This window comes from Ranitomeya imitator, chromosome 7 (assembly GCF_032444005.1).
Source record: "Ranitomeya imitator isolate aRanImi1 chromosome 7, aRanImi1.pri, whole genome shotgun sequence".
Classification (NCBI taxonomy): domain Eukaryota; kingdom Metazoa; phylum Chordata; class Amphibia; order Anura; family Dendrobatidae; genus Ranitomeya; species Ranitomeya imitator.
In genome coordinates, this window is record NC_091288.1 from 76,483,563 (window position 1) to 76,502,853 (window position 19,291).

The 19,291-nt window shown below is 43.0% G+C and overlaps 1 protein-coding gene across 5 annotated transcripts in view; it reads right to left on the minus strand.

Annotated features, from left to right (window-relative positions):
• The window catches only part of ARMC8 (armadillo repeat containing 8), a 134,363-nt gene that overhangs the window by 106,139 nt on the left and 8,933 nt on the right, over positions 1–19,291 (minus strand). The window contains exon 1 of one of the 5 annotated variants that reach the window (XM_069733537.1): positions 732–795. The exons of the other annotated variants lie outside the window; for them this stretch is intronic. Within the exon in view, the coding sequence (XP_069589638.1) occupies positions 732–743 (12 nt within the window). The 5' untranslated portion in view covers positions 744–795. Of the gene's footprint in view, positions 1–731; positions 796–19,291 lie in introns of those variants that run through there. 5 annotated transcript variants of the gene reach the window in all.

Sequence of the window (19,291 nt, forward strand, 5' to 3'; positions counted from 1 at the left end):
ACATTCTGTCAAGACTATATTGTTAAAATGAGTAAGAACAAAGCTAAAGTTTAGACTACAAATACTAACTAATAAGGAACGCAGCCGCAAGTAATTATTCATTAAACAGATGACCACCAGAAAGTTGACAATAAAACTGTGCTATTAAAAGAAAACCCATTCCCACTTTATGCTGTCAGCAATGGCACCACATGGGAAAGAAATGACAGAAGACCTAAGAAAATAATGTCTTTACACAAGAAAAGTGAAAGCTACAAGAAGATCAACAAAGCTTTACTTATCAGTTAAAATACTATAGTAAAAGTGATACAAAAAAAGAAAATGTAACAAAGGTGGAACTGTAATCATCTCAAAGAGACATTCAGGCCGACCACGGAATTCAACACCTAAGCAGGAGTCATCCGAAGAGAAGACTGATAAGCAAGTTCTCTGTGTTAGATACAGTGTGTTTCCAGTGACACAATACAACGTACACTGCAGGGGAATGGTATGCACGAGTGTCAACCTCGAAGGAAGTCGCTTCTAAAACCCCATGCACAAAATAGCCCCCTACTATTTGCCAGTTTACATGCTGAAAAATATGTAGACTACAGGGACTTTATTCTTTGGAGAGATGAGAACAAGATGTTTTTAGAACTGATGGCTTCAAATCTGTACATAACCGCAAAGAATAAGAGTACAAAGAAAAATACATGGTGCCTACAGTGAGGTATGGTGGTGGCAGTACTTACGTGGGGTTGCATGAGCGTTCTGGTGTCAGGAAGCTACACTTCATGAATTCACAGACGCACTGTTCTTTACTGAAAGAAGATGCTACCATTGCTCCCTTAGTTAAATGCACTTTTCCAACATGACAACGATCCAAAACACACATCTGTTGCATTTCTGACAAAGAACAGGGTAAAAGTGAGTAAGTGGCCAAGTGTCTCCTGATTGGAACCCAATCGAACACTTATGGGAAATTCTGAAGAGACAACTTGATCATCATTCTCCATCCAGCATCCAAAAAGAGGTCGCTCTTGAAGAATAAAATAAGATAGACATTGCAAAATGTCACCAACATGCCTAGAAGACTTGGTGCAGTCCTTAAAAATCATTGAGATCATACAAAATACTATATGTAGGAGTTTATGGGGAGGGGTGTATTTATTTTTACATCAACTAATTTGAGTAAAACTGAAGATTTTGTAATGAAAGTTATATTATTAACTTGACTTTCATGTTATGGATTTAAAATGTTCTATGACACGCCGTCTTGTCAAAATTTTTGGCAATTGCTCGTGTTCAGTACATTCTAACACTGAGCTCCGATCATTGCTCCTAACCATTAAGATTCCACTGAATCTGTAACTGCGGCATTTAAATGGAGCAATCACCAATGCACTCCCATCAGCCCGTTGCAATGTGATTGCGGCCAACCGATGGACAACCATGGCAGCCGAAGGCCCATCTTTACCTTCTTAGAAGACCTGCGAAGCTCAGCCACAGGTTGAGCTTCTTAGGCTAGTTTCACACTAACGTTTGGCAGGGCTGCAGACTTCCTCCGTGAAGCCCCGCCTCTTCAGCTCCGCCTACGGCTGTATGCGTCCTGCGTACCCAATCTTTAACATTGGGTACGCAGGCCATGCGGATGTATGCGTAAGCCTCCGCGTGTCGTGTTGACGCTGTGCTGACCTGCGACAAACACAACACTTTGGGATTTTGTTGCGGTCGGCGCAGCTTCAAAATGACGCATGCGGAGTCTTACGCATACATCAGCATGGCCTGCGTACCCAATGTTAAAGATAGGGTATGGCGCCTCCGGCTGTTTGCTAGAATGGAAGCCTATGGGAGCAGGAAGGTGCCGGATCCAGAAAATGACGTATTCCGGCGCAGGATTCCGTTTTATTAAACTGAGCATGCTCCAAATTTTTTTTATCCAATTATCTGGGTTTTTCACAATCTGCATTGGATCCGTTTTTTCCAACACTTGCCGGATTGTGCCTGATGCAAAAAACCTGATGTGTGAAAGTAGCCTAACCGATATCAAAAGGCTCTTTCATATTTTGAAAGTTCCATTCATAATATTTTCTCATGTGAAACTAGAGTTTACAGTACCGCATATATATTCGAGTAAAAGCCAAGATTTGCAGCCCATTATTGGGGGCTGAAAGCCCCCCTCTCGAGTCATACCCAGGGGTCGGCAGGGGAGGGGGAGCGGGGGCAGTCTAATTATACTCACCTACTCCTGGCGCAGTCCCTGCAGGTCCCTGGCTTCCCCAGCAGCTTCTTCCTGTACGGAGCGGTCACATGGTACCGCTCATTACAGTAATGAATATTCGGCTCCACCTCCCATAGGGGTGGAGCCGCATATTCATTACTGTAATGAGCGGTAGCGGTGACCGCTCAATACAGGAAGAAGCTGCAGCGCCAGGAAACAGACATGCAGGGACCGCGCCAGGAGCAGGTGAGTATAACGGGGAGGGGAGCGCTGCACGATATTCACCTGCTCCTCGCACTGGCGCCGCTCCGTCTTCAGCGTCTTCTGTAGTGGCGCTCAGGTCAAAGGGCGCGATGACGTGGTTAGTGTGCACCCTCTGCCTGAACGTCAGTGCAGAAAATGCTGAAGATGGAGCAGCGCCGGAACGAAGTCAGGTGAATATTGAAAGTGCCGGGGGCCTGAGTGACGGAGAGGTGAGTATGATTTTTTTTTTCTAGCGCAGAAACAGCAAATGGGGCAAGTGTCTGTATGGCGCCATAACGTTTGTGCAGCACTATATAGGGCAAATATATTTATGGAGCATCTTCTGGGGCTATAATTAATGTTTGTGGAGCATTATATGGGGCAAGTGTCTGTATGGAGCATCTTATGGAGCCATAATCTAGGTTTGTGCAGCACTATATGGGGCAAATATCTTTATGGAGCATCTTATCGGGCCATAATCAACATTTGTGCAGCATTATATTGGGCAAATGTGTCTATGGAGCATTTTATGGGGCCATTATTAACCTTTATGCAGGATTATATGGGGTATATTTTAATATGGAGCATCTTATGGGGCCATCATAAACTTTATGGAGCATTCAAAGTTTTTATCCTCTTAATATATTGCAGTCATATTATAGGCACTGTGCGCTTACTATTGCTCAATTTGCCTTTCTACTCAGGGACTTTTGCTGTAACTTATGACTCATACAGGGAAAATTGACCTCCTGTTTCTACATCGATCATAGATGAATTCATCTTGCCAGTTTTTAAAGGGAATCTATCACCCCAGAATTCGCCTATAAGGCCACCGCCATCGGGGGCTTGTCTACGGCATTCTGTGGTGCTGTGGATGGGCCCCCGATGTAACCTGCAAGATAGGAAAAGCACTTTGGGATATACTCACCCAGGGGCGGTCCCGGTTTGGTTCGGGTCCGATCACAGCCTGCAGTGATCCTGAACTTACTGAACTGCTGCACAACCTACCCTACCCTCTCCTAGCGTTTCATCACCCATCCCCTGCAGACTGTGAGCCCTCGCGGGCAGGGTCCTCCCTCCTTATGTACCCGTGTGCCTTGTTTTTTGCTCCTGTTTAAAGTATTTGTCTATATTTGCCCCGTATTCACATGTAAAGCGCCATGGAATAAATGGCGCTATAAAAATGTATAATAATAATCATTATATGGGGCTCCTGATTCAATACGGATATTCAAAAACACTTAACCTACTGATATCTCAATTAATTTTACTTTTATTGGCATCTATTATTTCTTTTGACATTAAACCGGTAGCTGCTGCATTTCCCACCCTAGGCTTATACTCGAGTCACTAAGTTTTCCCAGTGTTTTGTGGCAAAATTAGGGGGGAAGGTGTCAGCTTATACTTGGGTCGGCTTATACTCTAGTATATACGGTAATGCTCTCCAATCCATAAAACCAAGGTAATCCCCAAAAGCCAGGTAGGGAATGCTTCTAGAAAAAAATGCAACTGAGCTTCCAGGTGATTTTCTATTAATTTCCACTGCATTTACCATTGAATGACCCTTCTAAAAGTCAAAGTGGCTCCTGTTATGGTATAACTGCCTCCTAAAGTGTTCAGCAGTGCTTTCTAATGATCAGCAATACAGGCAAGCTGGGAGTTGTAGTCTCTGGACAGTTGGAGAGCCACAGGATGTAGATGAGTAATTTACTGCATTTGCCCCATCAATCATTATATTACATGTCCGTTAGCAGAGAGGCGCCATCTTCCTGTTGAGTCGTATGTATAGGAAGTTCTGTGGCTACAAAATATGGAATCAAATATGGAAAGGGAACCAGCAGAAGAAACCACACAACGGCCGGGAAACATGAGAACCTTGAATTAATAATGTTGAGCGCAGACCTTTCTTTTTGCAAATAAAAATCAAACACTACAATGAACAAATGATATTTAAGAATTTCCTGATGGATGATTTCAGATAATGCTGATACTTTATAGGAAACCCTAAATCCATTTCCTTTCCATACAATGGATACAGTGTAATCATATTAGCTGTGGAATATTACAATGTCCTAAACGGACTTTCTTGGAACTTGACTTTGCCCCTTCGTCAGTCACCAATGTCTACACAAGTAATATAAAAAGCTATTTAGGGTCACATCTTTTATATTATGTTAATAAGGTATATACAGACGTCCGTGCAATGTTGGTCCGATCACACGGGTCTCCTGGCCGGAGCATGAAAGCTTTATGTGTTTCTATGAGGCCGTCACACTCTGGTTGAGAGACCAGTGGCCAATCCGAAATGACAGAGATCCACAGACAACGTTTGTATGAACCCTAAGGCTGTGTTCACACGTTGCGGTTTTTTCGCGGTTTTTCCCGATAAAAACGCTATAAAACCGCAAAAAAACGCATACAATAAGCATCCCATCATTTAGAATCAATTCCGCATGTTTTGTGCACATGATGCGTTTTTTTCCGCAAAAAAAACGCATACCGCACAAAATCCGGACATGCTCTATCTTTTTGCGCTTTTTTTGCGGATTTCCCACTCCAAAATGCATTGGGAAGTGTCCGGAAAAAAACGCGGCAAAAACGCGGCAAAACCGCGGCAAAAACGCGTCAAAACCGCGGCAAAAACGCATGCGGTTTTCTTGCGGATTTCATGCAGAAAATGTCCGGAATTCTCAGGAATTTTCTGCATGAATTCCTGAACGTGTGCACATAGCCTAAAGGCAGCTTCCTCACCTGAATATGCCAGTAAAAGTTTTATTGGCAAGTCATCATATGGAAACATAAAAGACGGCCAACGTTTCTGTATGTCCAGAACTTGATCACAGCCTATGTCCTGTGGTTCATAGCAGATTCATAGCTGGTGATCAACAGAACACTGGCCATCCTTTCTATATCCATAGGTTGACTTACTGATAACATTTTTAATTGCATGTTTAAGCAAGTGTTGTGGAATTTTGCACTATAGGTTCGGTAATGTATCAGTTTTTTTTTTTTTTTTTTTTTTTTTTTTTTAGGAGTTTCAACCTGGGGAAAAGAAAATCAAAAAAATAACCCATGAAGAAATGTTTCCATTCTAAACTTGGACATAACACGGAACCCAGACAGATCCCACAGTAGTCAATCTGCCTCTCTGCGTTCATTTGCAATGGATCCGTTTTGGACATGAATTTCATTGGTCTGTTCCTAAAATGTAACACACAAACGTTTCCAAACAAGTGTGAACACAGCCTAACCATTACCATCAGAGAGCACCTACTTCTGTTGTATAATCCCAACCATCGCCAACACGTAATCTACGTCCTAGGGAGGGGGCAACGTATGGTGCTGAATCCACTCTATACAGAGAAGGTGTCAACCGAGAGCAGCATTCAAGCTGCGGGATCCACTGGGGAGGCAATTCCAGCTCAGAAAAAAACATAAAACCCAAGCTCTCACACAGCTCCATCATCAGAGAAAGAAAAAAGTCATGGTTCTTGGAAAATGTTGACTAGCAAAAAATGTTTTAGACAGCCACTAAAATATATTATATATATATATATTTTTATTATATTTACATATTTTAGTGGCTAGTCAATATATATATATATATATATATATATATATATATATATATATATACACACATATACACACAACTATAAACTATGGTATTGCCATAATATTTATCCCCTATCCACAAACTTCGTGATAAATATATAATCTCTTGGGGTTCAATTGCCAGCCCCCAACCAATTACACAACTTCTCTGTGCAAAGGGGGAAGAAGTGTGCATGAAAATAGTTTTCTACAAAACAATAAAAACATATTTTCAGCATTGGGGGTGAGAAGGCAACTTGTGCTAAATTTGGCTTACCCACAGGGCGTACTTACCCGCACTGTGCCCAAAAAGTGTGTTTTTGCCCAAGCATGGATAATGTAGAGAGTAGTACGATAAACTATGCTGTCTAGAGTATACGGTAAAAATGTATTTCACATAGAGTATTTCATAGAGCAATCTCGGGCTATGCTCTAAAGCAGAGGTCCCCAACCTTTCTGACCTTGAGAGCCACATCCAACTCAGACCCCATTTATAGTAGTGACACACAGAGCCCCCTATTACCACTATAGTGACAGCCAAAGCTTTTCCAATGAAGTCACATCACGCAGTATACCAAGCTCCAGGGTTTTCCATCTTACCCCCATTCAGATCTGCTCTTCTGTGCCGGGATACACACAAGTCACCATCTAGAGATCTACTCTTATTAGCTGCTGGCTACACCAGGTGCTAATGCACCAAGCTGGCAGACAGCCACGAGCCACACATCACAGGCTCTCGAGCTACAATTTGGGGACCCCAATTCTCAAAACTTAGCAAAAAGAATAAACCTTGCACAAATCATCATTCAGCTCTGCAGCCGCCACCATTCCATAATGTGGCTTGTTAACATGGCAAAACTGGTGAAAGGCCCTAGTTAAGGTCTCATTCACACGTCTGCATGTAAACACGTGCCTGAAAAAATGGTACCGGTGTCATCATTGTACATGAGTGTGTCATCCATGTGTCCGTTTTTACCATCAGTGTTTTTCATGGAAGGATAAAGAAATAAATTAAATGACAAAGTTTATCCCATCCTTTACAATGTTAAACATGGCACAGAGATGGCATTTTTTTCCCTCATGGACTCAGACTTGCATTGGCCCTTATCATTTGTTGGAAAAAAATGGACATGTCTCCATGTGTTTTGCACAGACACACAGGCCGTGAAAGACACAGACATGTGAATAGCACCATAGGTTATGATTGGTACGTGTGGGATCTGTGAAAACCAACAACAAAACATCACACAGATACAACACATGTCTGAATGAGGCCTAAAGGTAACAGGATGATACAGAGAACTCACAATATTACAGCTTCCTGGACCCTGGATATATGGAGCAATGGGGCCAACATCAATTACAGCTCTGGCAAAAATTAAGAGAGCACTGCAAAATGTTCAGTTTGTCTGATTTTTCTCTTTATAGGTATATTTTGGAGTAATATGTAAACTGTTCTTTTAGTATATAAGGTTCTGACAACATGTCTCCGAATTTCCAAGCTATAAATTGTATTTTTTTCTGAAAAGGAGAAATGGTCAAAAGTAAAAACAAAACAACGTGTTTTCAGACCTCAAATAATGCAAAGAAAACAAGTTCATAATCATTTAGAAACAACAAAACTAATGTTTTAACTCAGGAAGAGTTCAAAAATCAATATTTTGTGGAATAACCATGATCTTTAATCACAGCTTTCCTGCGTCTTGGCATGCTTTCCACCAGGCTTTCACACGGCTTCTGGGGCAAAAATGTAAGCAGTTCTTCTTTGTTTGATGGCTTGTGACTATCCATCATCCTCCTGATTACATTCCAGAGGTTTTCAATGGGGTTCAGGTCTGGAGATTGGGCTGCCCATGACAGGGATTTGATGTGATGGTCTCATTTTTTTCCAGAGCTGTATATCAATCCTTGGAGAGAACTGGGCTTTAGAAAATACTCTGACCTTGTAGCTAAGGGAATGAATAAATAAATAACTGCACAAATATTGTTAAACATTCTAATAGTTGTGATATGCGGAATAACAGAACATCTCTAAATACAAAGAGTGGAAAATATTTATTCACCAGAGGACAACGTGCCCGCCAGGCTCCTGGAATCTGCTTATCCCAAAGTAATATCTGAAAGCAATAAGTAACCGTCAGGTTTGGGTTGTCTTCACATCAGCAATGGAGGCAAAGACGGATACAAAATATCAGTCCATGCTGCTCCATGTTGTGCAAGAAATGCTAGACACCATGACAAGACTAGACACACCCTGTTATAGTCAATGAGGTCCATCAGGCACTGCTGCAGTTGGTCACTGCAAATAATCCAATTCTACAATTTAATTTCTTTCATGCATTTTTTTTTTTTTTTTTAAGACGGGAAGGAAGGAGTGAATTTGTAATCACAAGTAAAATAAACAAAAAAAAACAAACACCTAAATAAATAAAAACCATCCATAGCCACAAACACATAATTGCAAGAGTGAGCAAATCCTGACAAGCTATACAGGTTGAGCGTGTATGCCCCGCCACACGCTGTAATATTAGGCAGTGGTGACTGCGGTGCGTTCTAGAACACTGACTAAAGCACATTCTTTATTCTAGTGACCGAACAATGAAAAGAGCTGTAATAGAAAAGTGGTGATGTAAGCAGATGAAGGATGAAACACCGGAGATTTCTAGCCATCTACTCCCCACTAGATTACCACCGACGCTGCATTGTTTCTACAGCATTTTTTGTAAACTTTTTTTTGTAAACCGACTGCATAAAAAATCCACCTGTACGCATCACCACCACATCCCATTACAGTCAACCGTGTGATAATTCTCAGCTTCAGCAGAAATCAATGGGAGCAACACAGCAGTCCCCAACGTCTAGTCACAAGGCAAAGAACGACTGGTCCAAAATAAGAAACATTAGTGTCGTATTCTAAAATCTAAGAAATACACAAAGCTTTATTCCAGTACAACTGAAAGTGACATCTCCAGTTACATCCAAAAATATACGAAACTTCATGGATTATTATTATCCATGAAAAAGGACTTTGTTTTAGTTTGAAAAAAGTAGGGAGTTTCACATATTTTTGGATGTACCTGCGACTGACACTTTCAGTGCTACTGGAATAAAGCTGGAAAGTTTTTCTTATATAGACATACACACACTTCTGATCATCCTTTTATCACATCGAGCAGTAGTGGTCTCTTATGTCGAGGATCGCTACGGTCTCATCTAACGCGAGCTGGTTTTCACATAATGAATGACTGGGCATGCTGGATTTAATATGACCGTTCCTTCACTTCCCCGAAAAAGCGGCACCACTGGTGTCTGCTGCATCTACCAGCAGAAAAGCATTGACAAGACAGATAGATGTTCGGCCAACAGCCCTCTTGTTCAAGGTCAAAAGCACCGTCCCTGGCTGTCTAACCCTGTAGATCATGCATGTCACACTCTGGCCTGCAACGCCATATGGGGGACTAGGTGGGCAATTATTCTGTATGAGGACTATGTGGGGCCCATTATTCTGTGTGGAGGGCTGTATGGGGATCACAGTTTGGGCATCATACCATGCGTGTGGACTGCACTGGGAAGGAATTCACTGTGGGGGTATCATACGGTGTTTGGAGGCACTTTTGTTGGCATCATACTTGATCAGAGAAATCTAAGGGCTTCAATAGGAGGAAAATCACTTTATAAGGGCTGCAAAGTTGTGAATAGCAGTATTTGGTCAGTATTTTACATCAGTATTTGTAGGCCAAAACCAGGAGTGGGTGATAAATGCAGAAGTGGTGGCATATGTTTCTATTATACTTTTCCTCTAATTGTTCCACTCCTGGTTTTGGCTACAAATACTGATGTAAAATACTGACCAAATACTGCTAGTGTGACGGCAGCCTTAGTCTGTTTCAGTAGCCTCCACAATCATGGGGGAAGACTGCTGACTTGACAGATGTCCAGAAGGCAGTCATTGCCACACTCCACAAGGAGGATAAGCCACAAAAGGTCATTGCTGATTGTGGAGCCTACTGAAACAGACTAAGGCTGCCGTCACACTAGCAGTATTTGGTCAGTATTTTACATCAGTATTTGTAGCCAAAACCAGGAGTGGAACAATTAGAGGAAAAGTATAATAGAAACATATGCACCACTTCTGCATTTATCACCCACTCCTGGTTTTGGCTTGCAAATACTGATGTAAAATACTGACCAAATACTGCTAGTGTGACGGCAGCCTTAGTCTGTTTCAGTAGGCTCCACAATCAGCAATGACCTTTTGTGGCTTATCCTCCTTGTGGAGTGTGGCAATGACTGCCTTCTGGACATCTGTCAAGTCAGCAGTCTTCCCCATGATTGTGGAGCTACTGAAACAGAACACGGGACCTTTTTAAATGCTTAGTAAGCCTTTACAGGTATTTTTTGCTAATTATTCTAATTTACTGAGATGATTTTTCGGTTTTCATTGTCTGTAAGCCATAATCAACAACAGTAACAGAAATAAACAATTGAAATAGATCACTGTTTGTAATTATGCTATATAAGAGATTCACTTTTAGTATTGAAGAACTGAAATAAAAACTTTTTGATGATATTCTCATTTTGTGAGAAGCACTTGTATATCATGGGCCATGAAGGGGTTGACTGAGCACTCCAGTGTTTTTTTTTTTTTTATTTCAGTGCTGGAGTGGTGCTTCAAATCCAAGGTCCCTGACCATAGTTTTAGGCTGTGTGCACGCGTTACTTTTTTTCGTGTTTTTTTCACGGTTTTTCCAGATAAAAACGCTATAAAACCGCAAAAAAACCGCATACAATAAGCATTCCATCATTTAGAATGAATTTCGCATGTTTTGTGCACATGATGCGTTTTTTTCCGCAAAAAAAAACGCATCGCGGCAAAAAACGCAGCATGTTCATTAATTTTCCGTTTTTTTTGCGGATTTCCCACTCCAAAATGCATTGGGAAGTGTCCGGAAAAAACTGCGGCAAAAACGCGTCAAAACCGCGGCAAAAATGCATGCGGTTTTCTTGCAGAAAATGTCCGGAATTCTCAGGAATTTTCTGCGAGAAATCCTGAACGTGTGCACATAGCCTTATACTTACCAGCCACTGTGTTATTGGCACCGCTTAGGTCGGTCTATTGCAGGTTGTGATCTCCCAGATTGCTCCAGTGTTTGCTGGGTGAGCTGGAGGTCACATCTTAACGTAAGATAGAAGATAGAGATAGAAGGATAAACATTTGAGAGCTGCATTGTGGGGAATAGAGGGATACAGACTAATTACATCACACGAAAACCATGTGAAACCAGCCTCCCACTTAAAAGCATGCATCATGGTAACCACTGCCTTCGTGTCACGTATATGGCTAGGAGTCAAAGAAACTAGTGTTTGGAGATGTGCATCCAACCACTCACCCAGCCTTTCACCCAGTGCACCAATCCCCGCCACTATGGGCCCCATAGGAGGTGGAAATATATTTTTATGAATTTTTGGTAAGGAATGATACACTAGAATGACAGGGTGGTCCAAATAGCAATATTTTTTTATTTTTTCGTTCAAAGCTCCAGTTGTTACACCTTCCTGGAGTAAAATTAGAAGTTCACTATATATATAATATATATTCCAGTGTGTCATAGCTGCATGGACTTGATAACGCAATATTAAAGATAAATTGAGATGTTATAATAGAAGCTCTATAGTCACAGTAATTTATTTAATATGAAATAATTCCACCATTAGCCCTATTTTTTCCCTGTTTTGTGCTGTGAATATCTGAATATCTTTTTTGTATCCTATAGATATACCGTATATACTCGAGTATAAGCCGAGATTTTCAGCCCAAATTTTTGGGCTGAAAGTGCCCCTCTTGGCTTATACTCGAGTCACGGTAGCGATGCGGTCGGCGGGTGAGGGGGTGAGGGCGCTGAGGTATACTTACCTAGTCCCAGCGATCCTCGCGCTGTCCCTGCCTTCCTCCCCGTCTTCTGTGCTGCAGCTTCTTCCCCTCTTCAGCAGTCACGTGGGACCGCTCATTACAGAAATGAATAGGCGGCTCCACCTCCCATAGGGGTGGAGCCGCCTATTCATTCCTCTAATCAGCGGTGACGGTGACCGCTGATAGAGGAAGAGGCTGCAGCACAGAAGACGGGGAGGAAGGCAGGGACAGCGCGAGGATCGCTGGGACTAGGTGAGTATGTTATATTTACCTGTCCACGTTCCAGCCGCCGGGCGCCGCTCCATCTTCCCGGCGTCTGCGCTCTGACTGTTCAGGTCAGAGGGCGCGATGACGCATATAGTGTGCGCGGCGCCCTCTGCCTGATCAGTCAGAGCGGGGAGACGCCGGAACGAGACGCTGGGAGCTGCAATCAAGAGAGGTGAGTATGTGTTTTTTTTTTTTTTATTGCAGCAGCAGCGGCCATGGCACAGATTTATGTGCAGCATCTATGGGGCACAATGAATGCTGCAGAGCACTATATGGGGCATCTGTGCAGCATCTATGGGGCACAATGAACGCTGCAGAGCACTATATGGGGCATCTGTGCAGCATCTATGGGGCACAATGAACGCTGCAGAGCACTATATGGGGCATCTGTGCAGCATCTATGGGGCAATATGAACGGTGAGAAGCACTGTATGGGGCACAGATATTGGGCAAAAATGAACGGTGCAGAGCATATATGGGGCACAGATATGGGGCAATATGAACAGTGCAGAGCACTATATGGCACAGCTATGGGGAAATAATGATCTATTTTTATTTTTGAAATTCACCGGTAAATGCTGCATTTCCACCCTAGGCTTATACTCGAGTCAATAAGTTTTCCCAGTTTTTTGTGGCAAAATTAGGGGGGTCGGCTTATACTCGGGTCGGCTTATACTCGAGTATATACGGTAGTTAATTTTAATTTGTATTTAATGTAGATTTTAAATATTCGTTTTTTTCATGTTGTGGAAATCCTTGGGGAAGGATCAATACCGCAAGGGGTTACTGTTGGCTATGGGCTTAACTGGGTTAAATCAAATCTATTGGAATTTTTTATATACACCTGTGACACCCAGTAACCCATATGGGCCTTTTTTTCCCCCCTATACTACATTTGCGATCTTGATTCAGTACTCATTTGGACCTGGAGGAAAACATGTGGTGTCGAAACATGTTGTACATAAGGGATTGAATGTATGCAGTATTGTAACTGAAGAAATCAGGAACTTTTTAATGGATAAATAAAAGGTATGTTTTACTCTACCATTGGACTGATCGCTGGAGAAACAAAAAGTTTTTTCTTTACATGTGTGGATTTGTCCCAATCAGTTTTCCGTGCGAACTGTAACTACAGGTTGGATGTATTCCTGTTTCTTCAAAGCGGTAAGCTGGCTTTGCCAAAAACATATACAGATATATATATATTCTGGTGCTTTTGGGTCTGTAAAAGTTCTTGTAGTTCAGGCATAGAATCAGTCAACGTTTAGCATGCAACTTACTATGCACATTGAAACATCAGTGCCTACAGCCTCCAAATCTTGAAGCAGGTCCTTTGCAGTCAGTCAATCAAGATGTTTTGACTACTTGCCTCCTCACAAGTCTGGGGGAAAATAGTGATTATTTCTGCCATCTAGGTAGTGTAGACCGTGTTCCTTTAACTTTGAACTTGAAAACTATGCTTCCAATAATAACTTCAGGAACAGTCCATGCCTTTTTAGCTTTGCATTTCAATTTCCGTGGCAATGCAATAATCTATGAAAGGGGAAATACCAACCCCCTGGAAACCATACACATATGTACAGACAAGACATAAAACCCTTTACTCCCAGGTCCACTGCAGTCTCCTCTGCAGCTCTGTGTCTGATATTCGCCGCAGCGTTGACGTTGCAGATTTAATGTCACATCAATAGCACAGAAAAGCAGTGGACCCAGCGGTTTTGAGCGGGGTATTCCATCTACACAGACCCTGAGCTCAGCCATTGACTTCCATGCTGTCAACATTATGTCAGCGCTGCTGCCAACAACAGATGCTGGGAGAAGAGGCGGAGATTAAGCGCTGGACCCGAGGACAGACAGTATAGCCAGGTTTGGTTTTTTTTATAATAAACTGCAACCAGGGGTTTTCTGAAAAGGGACAAACCCTTTAACATTTTAGACCACTCATGATAACCCAAAAGTATTCGAGAACTGGAGGCCACTGTCCACGGGAGGTGGACTACGATTCTTCAGGAACACTACCAGAAGCTGCTGTCTAGCTATATATCACATTAGTAACAGGTCCAAGTACTAAATGCTTTTATCATGAAGGGGTTGAATAATTCTGCAGCCATCATTAAATGCAGCATTTTAGGTTGAGAACATTTGTCTAATAAAATTAATAGGGTGGTTAAACACTATTGATAGTAACTGTAACATTGTGCGTGTGTATAAGGCTAGTTTCACACTATCGTTTTGAGGAGCTGCGGACTTCCTCCGTGAAGCCCCGCCCTCGGCCACACCTCTGCCGCTAGCTCCGCCTACTTCTGCATGCGGCCGGCGTACCTATCTTTAACATTAGGTACGCAGGTCGTGCGGCTGAATGCGGATGCTTCCGCATGTGTCGTTTTGACGATGCGGAGAAAAAAAAAATTGCTACAAGCTGCGTTCTACGCTGGTTGCCGCATCGTCAAAACGACACATGCGGAAGCATCCGCATACAGCGGCACGACCTGCGTACCTAATGTTAAAGATAGGTACGCAGGCCGCATGCCGGCCGCATGCAGAAGTAGGCGGAGCTAGCGGGGGAGGTGTGGCCGAGGGCGGGGCTTCACGGAGGAAGTCTGCAGCCGTCCGCAATGGCTAATGTAAAAACCAGCCTTACATAGACAGTTTAGGCAGGTGTGAAAAATATGCTGCAAGGTTGAAAAGTCAAAAAAAAAAAAAATAATATGATAAAAATAGAATATTTAATTACCAAAATGCAAAGTGAATGAAAAGAGAAAACTAAATCAAATCAATACTTGGTGTGACCACTTTTTGCTCGTTCATCAGTAGCCTGTTTACACTGCAAGATTATTGTGAATTAGTTTTCCAAGGTAGGCTCATTAATGATACTCTTAGGTTAGGGTTCACATGTTGCATTTTTGCTGCATTTTTTTATGCCAAGATTAAGCTGCGTCTAAGGCTACTTTCCACACTAGCGTCGGTACGGGGCCGTCGCCATGCGTCGGCCCGACGCACCGACGCAAACTGCGGAAAAAATTAACAACGGGGGCAGCAGATGCAGTTTTACAACGCATCCGCTGCCCCATTGTAAGGTCCGGGGGGGAAAGGGGCAGAGTTCCGGCCACGCATGCGCGGTCGGAAATGGCGGACTCGACGCTCGAAAAAGTTACATGTAACTTTTTTTTTGTGCCGATGGTGCGCCAAAACACGACGCATCCGTAGCACAACGAATGCGACGTGTGGCCATACGTCGCTAATGAAAGTCTATGGAGAAAACACGGGTATTACATACCTGGTAATGTGTTTTTTCATAAGACATGACGGCACCACGAGAGAGGGGATCCGCCCATCAAGGACAGGAAACCTTCAAGATAAAAGGGGCGGCTCCTCTCTCCACATCAGTTGTTTTACAGAGTACGAGAGGAACTCCGCTGGTTAGTGTACACATAAATAATACATCCTATACGGTTCTATTCACCGATACCCCAGGGAGTGTATAATACAAATAATGCTAATAATGCACCCAACTAATGACGTGATCAAAAGTGTGGGAATATAAGGGTGCCGTCATGTCTCATGAAAAAAACACATTACCAGGTATGTAATACCCGTGTTTTTCCATCATACATGACGGCACCACGAGAGAGTTACAGAGATTTGTATTCTCTTTAGGGAGGGATCACTGCTTGTAACACTCTTCTCCCAAATGTGAGATCAGAGGTAGCAGATAGGTCTAGCCTATGTTTAAAAAATGTAGACGGAGAGGACCAAGTGGCCGCCTTACAGATTTGGTCGATGGTAGCATCTGCTCTCTCCGCCCACGACGTCGCCATGGCCCTCGTCGTCTTCCATCTTGAGGGTTCCCCGTCAAGGACAGGAAACCAACTGATGTGGAGAGAGGAGCCGCCCCTTTTATCTTGAAGGTTTCCTGTCCTTGATGGGCGGATCCCCTCTCTTGTGTTGCCGTCATGTATGATGGAAAAAAACGCATCCTGCGGGCAACTTTGCAGGATGTGTTTTTACTCCAAAACGATGCATTGCGACGTACGTCAAAAACGCTAGTGTGAAAGTAGCCTAAGCTGCTTATAAAAAGCAGGTTTTGCTTAGTTTTTGGTGCTTTTTTTTCTGCGTTTTTGTCAGGGTACATTTGTCTCTTGTGCATGCTGATAAAGTTTTGCGCATAAAAAAAAAATGTTACTCACAAAACAGTCAGCAAAAAAAAAAAAAGGTGTGTGCATGAGATTTCTGAAGCTTCATACACTGCTGGTACTGTGAAACAGCTGAAAATTTGCATTAAAAAAGCTGTAGTGTAAATGCACATTTAATTTCCTTGGCCACCCAATGTATTAGCAAGACAGGCAGACATTAATCCAGTATGCAATACTACTATCAAAAAGGCCAAACATACAGAAAATGTCATCAAGGACTATCTTTAGAGTAAAGAGCAATAATATCCCACAGAGCCCTGATCTCAATCCTCTGAGGTCTGGAATTATTAAGCTTCTACTAAATAATTATCTAAGGGTCACTTCAGTCTGTCTGTCCTGGATATTCATTGGTCACGGCCTCTGTCTGTGATGGAAATCCCGCGTCGCTGATTGGTCTCGCCAGCTGCCTGTCATGGCTGCCGCGACCAATCAGCGACAGCCACAGTCCGATTAGTCCCTCCCTACTCCCCTGCAATCAGTGCCCGGCGCCCGCATACTCCCCTCCAGTCACCGCTCACACAGGGTTAATGCCAGCGGTAACGGGCCGCGTTATGCCGCGGGTAACACTCCGTTACCGCCGCTATTAACCCTGTGTGATCAAGTTTTTACTATTGATGCGGCCTATCCAGCATCAATAGTAAAAAGATCTAATGTTAAAAATAATAAAAAAAACAAACAAAAAACCTGCTATTCTCACCTTCCGTAGTACAACGATGCGCTCGCGCCTGCCGCCAGCTTCCAATACCAAAGATGCCTTGCGAAATTACCCAGAAGACTTAGCGGTCTCGCGAGACCGCTAAGTGATCTGGGTAATTTCGCAATGCATCCTGGGAACGCAAGATGGCGGCAACCGCACGCATCGCCAGAGGTTCGCTGAATCTACGCTGGATCCAGCCAGGTGAGCATATAACTATTTATTTTAATTATTATTATTTTTTTTTAACAGGGATATGGTGCCCACACTGCTAAATACTACGTGGGCTGTGTTAGATACTACGTGGGCTATATTTACGCATCGGGTATTCTACAATATGTATGTATGTATGTATGTATGTATGTATGTATGTATGTATGTATGTATGTATGTATGTATATATAGCAGCCACATGGTATATACCACAGGCCACGTAGTACTCCTATATAGTACGTGGCCTGTGCTATATACTATGTAGCTGCTATATACATACATATTCTAGAATACCTGATGTGTTAGAATCGGGCCACCATCTAGTTGCTTATATAAAAATCACAATCCTGACATACTGATTGCGAGATTACCTATCTGTATGTCAGGAAACCGAAAATCCAAAAACTCCTAGCAGATTTTGTACTTGGTGGGATTTGAACCCAGGACCCCAGTACTACAAGGCTACAGTGGTAACCACTATGATGTCCATGATTCGCGCAAACCTGCTTCCACAGATATGTGGTAAGTTCTCCACAATGTTTGAAACAACCTGCCTGTGAAGTCCTTCAAACACTGTATATAGCTAGAAGGCAAAGGTCACACCAAAATACGGATTCAAATTAGATTCCACTTTTGTTCATTTTGTCTTGTGTGCACTGCTTATAGAAGCCCTCCTCCTCCCACGGAAGTTTTTATCCTCTTAATATAGTGCAATCATGATACTATATAGCATTGTGTAGATACAATTGCTCATTTTGCCTTTCTACTCCGTTAACTCTTCACTTTTTTATTAGGTCTATGACATGACGTGTTTAAAAGGAATCGGTCACCCCAAAATTTGCCTATAAGCTAAGGCCACTGGCATCAGGAGCTTATCTACAGCATTCTGTAATGCTGTAGATAAGCCCCCAATGTATCCTGAAAGATGAGAAAAAGGTTAGATTAGACTCACCCAGGGACGATGACGTCCTCTTTGCTTCCTGCTGCAGCTGTGGCGCAGGCGTACTTTATCTGCCCTGTTGAGGGCAGAGCAAAGTACTGCAGTGCGCTGGGCCTCTCTGACCTTTCCTGGCGCCCGCGCACTGCAGTACTTTGCTCTGCCCTCAACAGGGCAGATAAAGTACGCCTGCGCCACAGCTGCAGCAGGAAGCAAAGAAGAGGATGTCATCGTATGAAAATGGAAGGCGTCGGACCCGGACAGCGACACCCATCGGACCCGAACCAAAACGGGACCGCCCCTGGGTGAGTATAATCTAAAGTGTTTTTCTTATCTTGCAGGTTACATTGGAGGCTTATCTACAGCATTACAGAATGCTGTAGATAAGCCCCTGATGGTGGTGGCCTTATAGGCGAATTTTGGGGTGATCGATTCCCTTTAAAAACTGGCAAGATGAATTCATCTATGATCGATGTAGAAACAGGAGGTCAATTTTCCCTGAATGAGTCATGTTACAGCAAAATGTGCCTGAGTAGAAAGGCAAATTGAGCAATAGTAAGTGCACAGTGCTTATAATATGACTGCAATATATTAAGAGGATAAAAACTTTGATGGGAGAAGGGGAAGGAGTGCTTCATTTCTTAGTCAGACGCCTCTTACTCCATCACAAACCTTCACTAAGAATAGAACTCTTAAACAGATTGTCCTTTACTAGGACAACTTCTCAATTTGAATGTTTGCTCCCTTCAAAATAAAAATCCTATACTCGCCTCCCGTGCCAGTGGTGTCAGCACTCACATTCCTGAGCCCATGTGAGGTTATGACTCAAGATTGCACCAAATCACTGCTGGTGTCACTCTCCGCGTCTTCAGATTAAAGTAAACCTAATTGAGAAGAAGAGAGCGGCCAGCACCAGCTCTCACTTTCGGTTCATTACTTTTACATCCTAAGGCTCAGAGAGTGACACCAGCGGCGACTGGGTGTAGGTCTCGCGTGACAACTGCAAATGAGCCCCGGGGAACGTGAGTGCCGACACCTC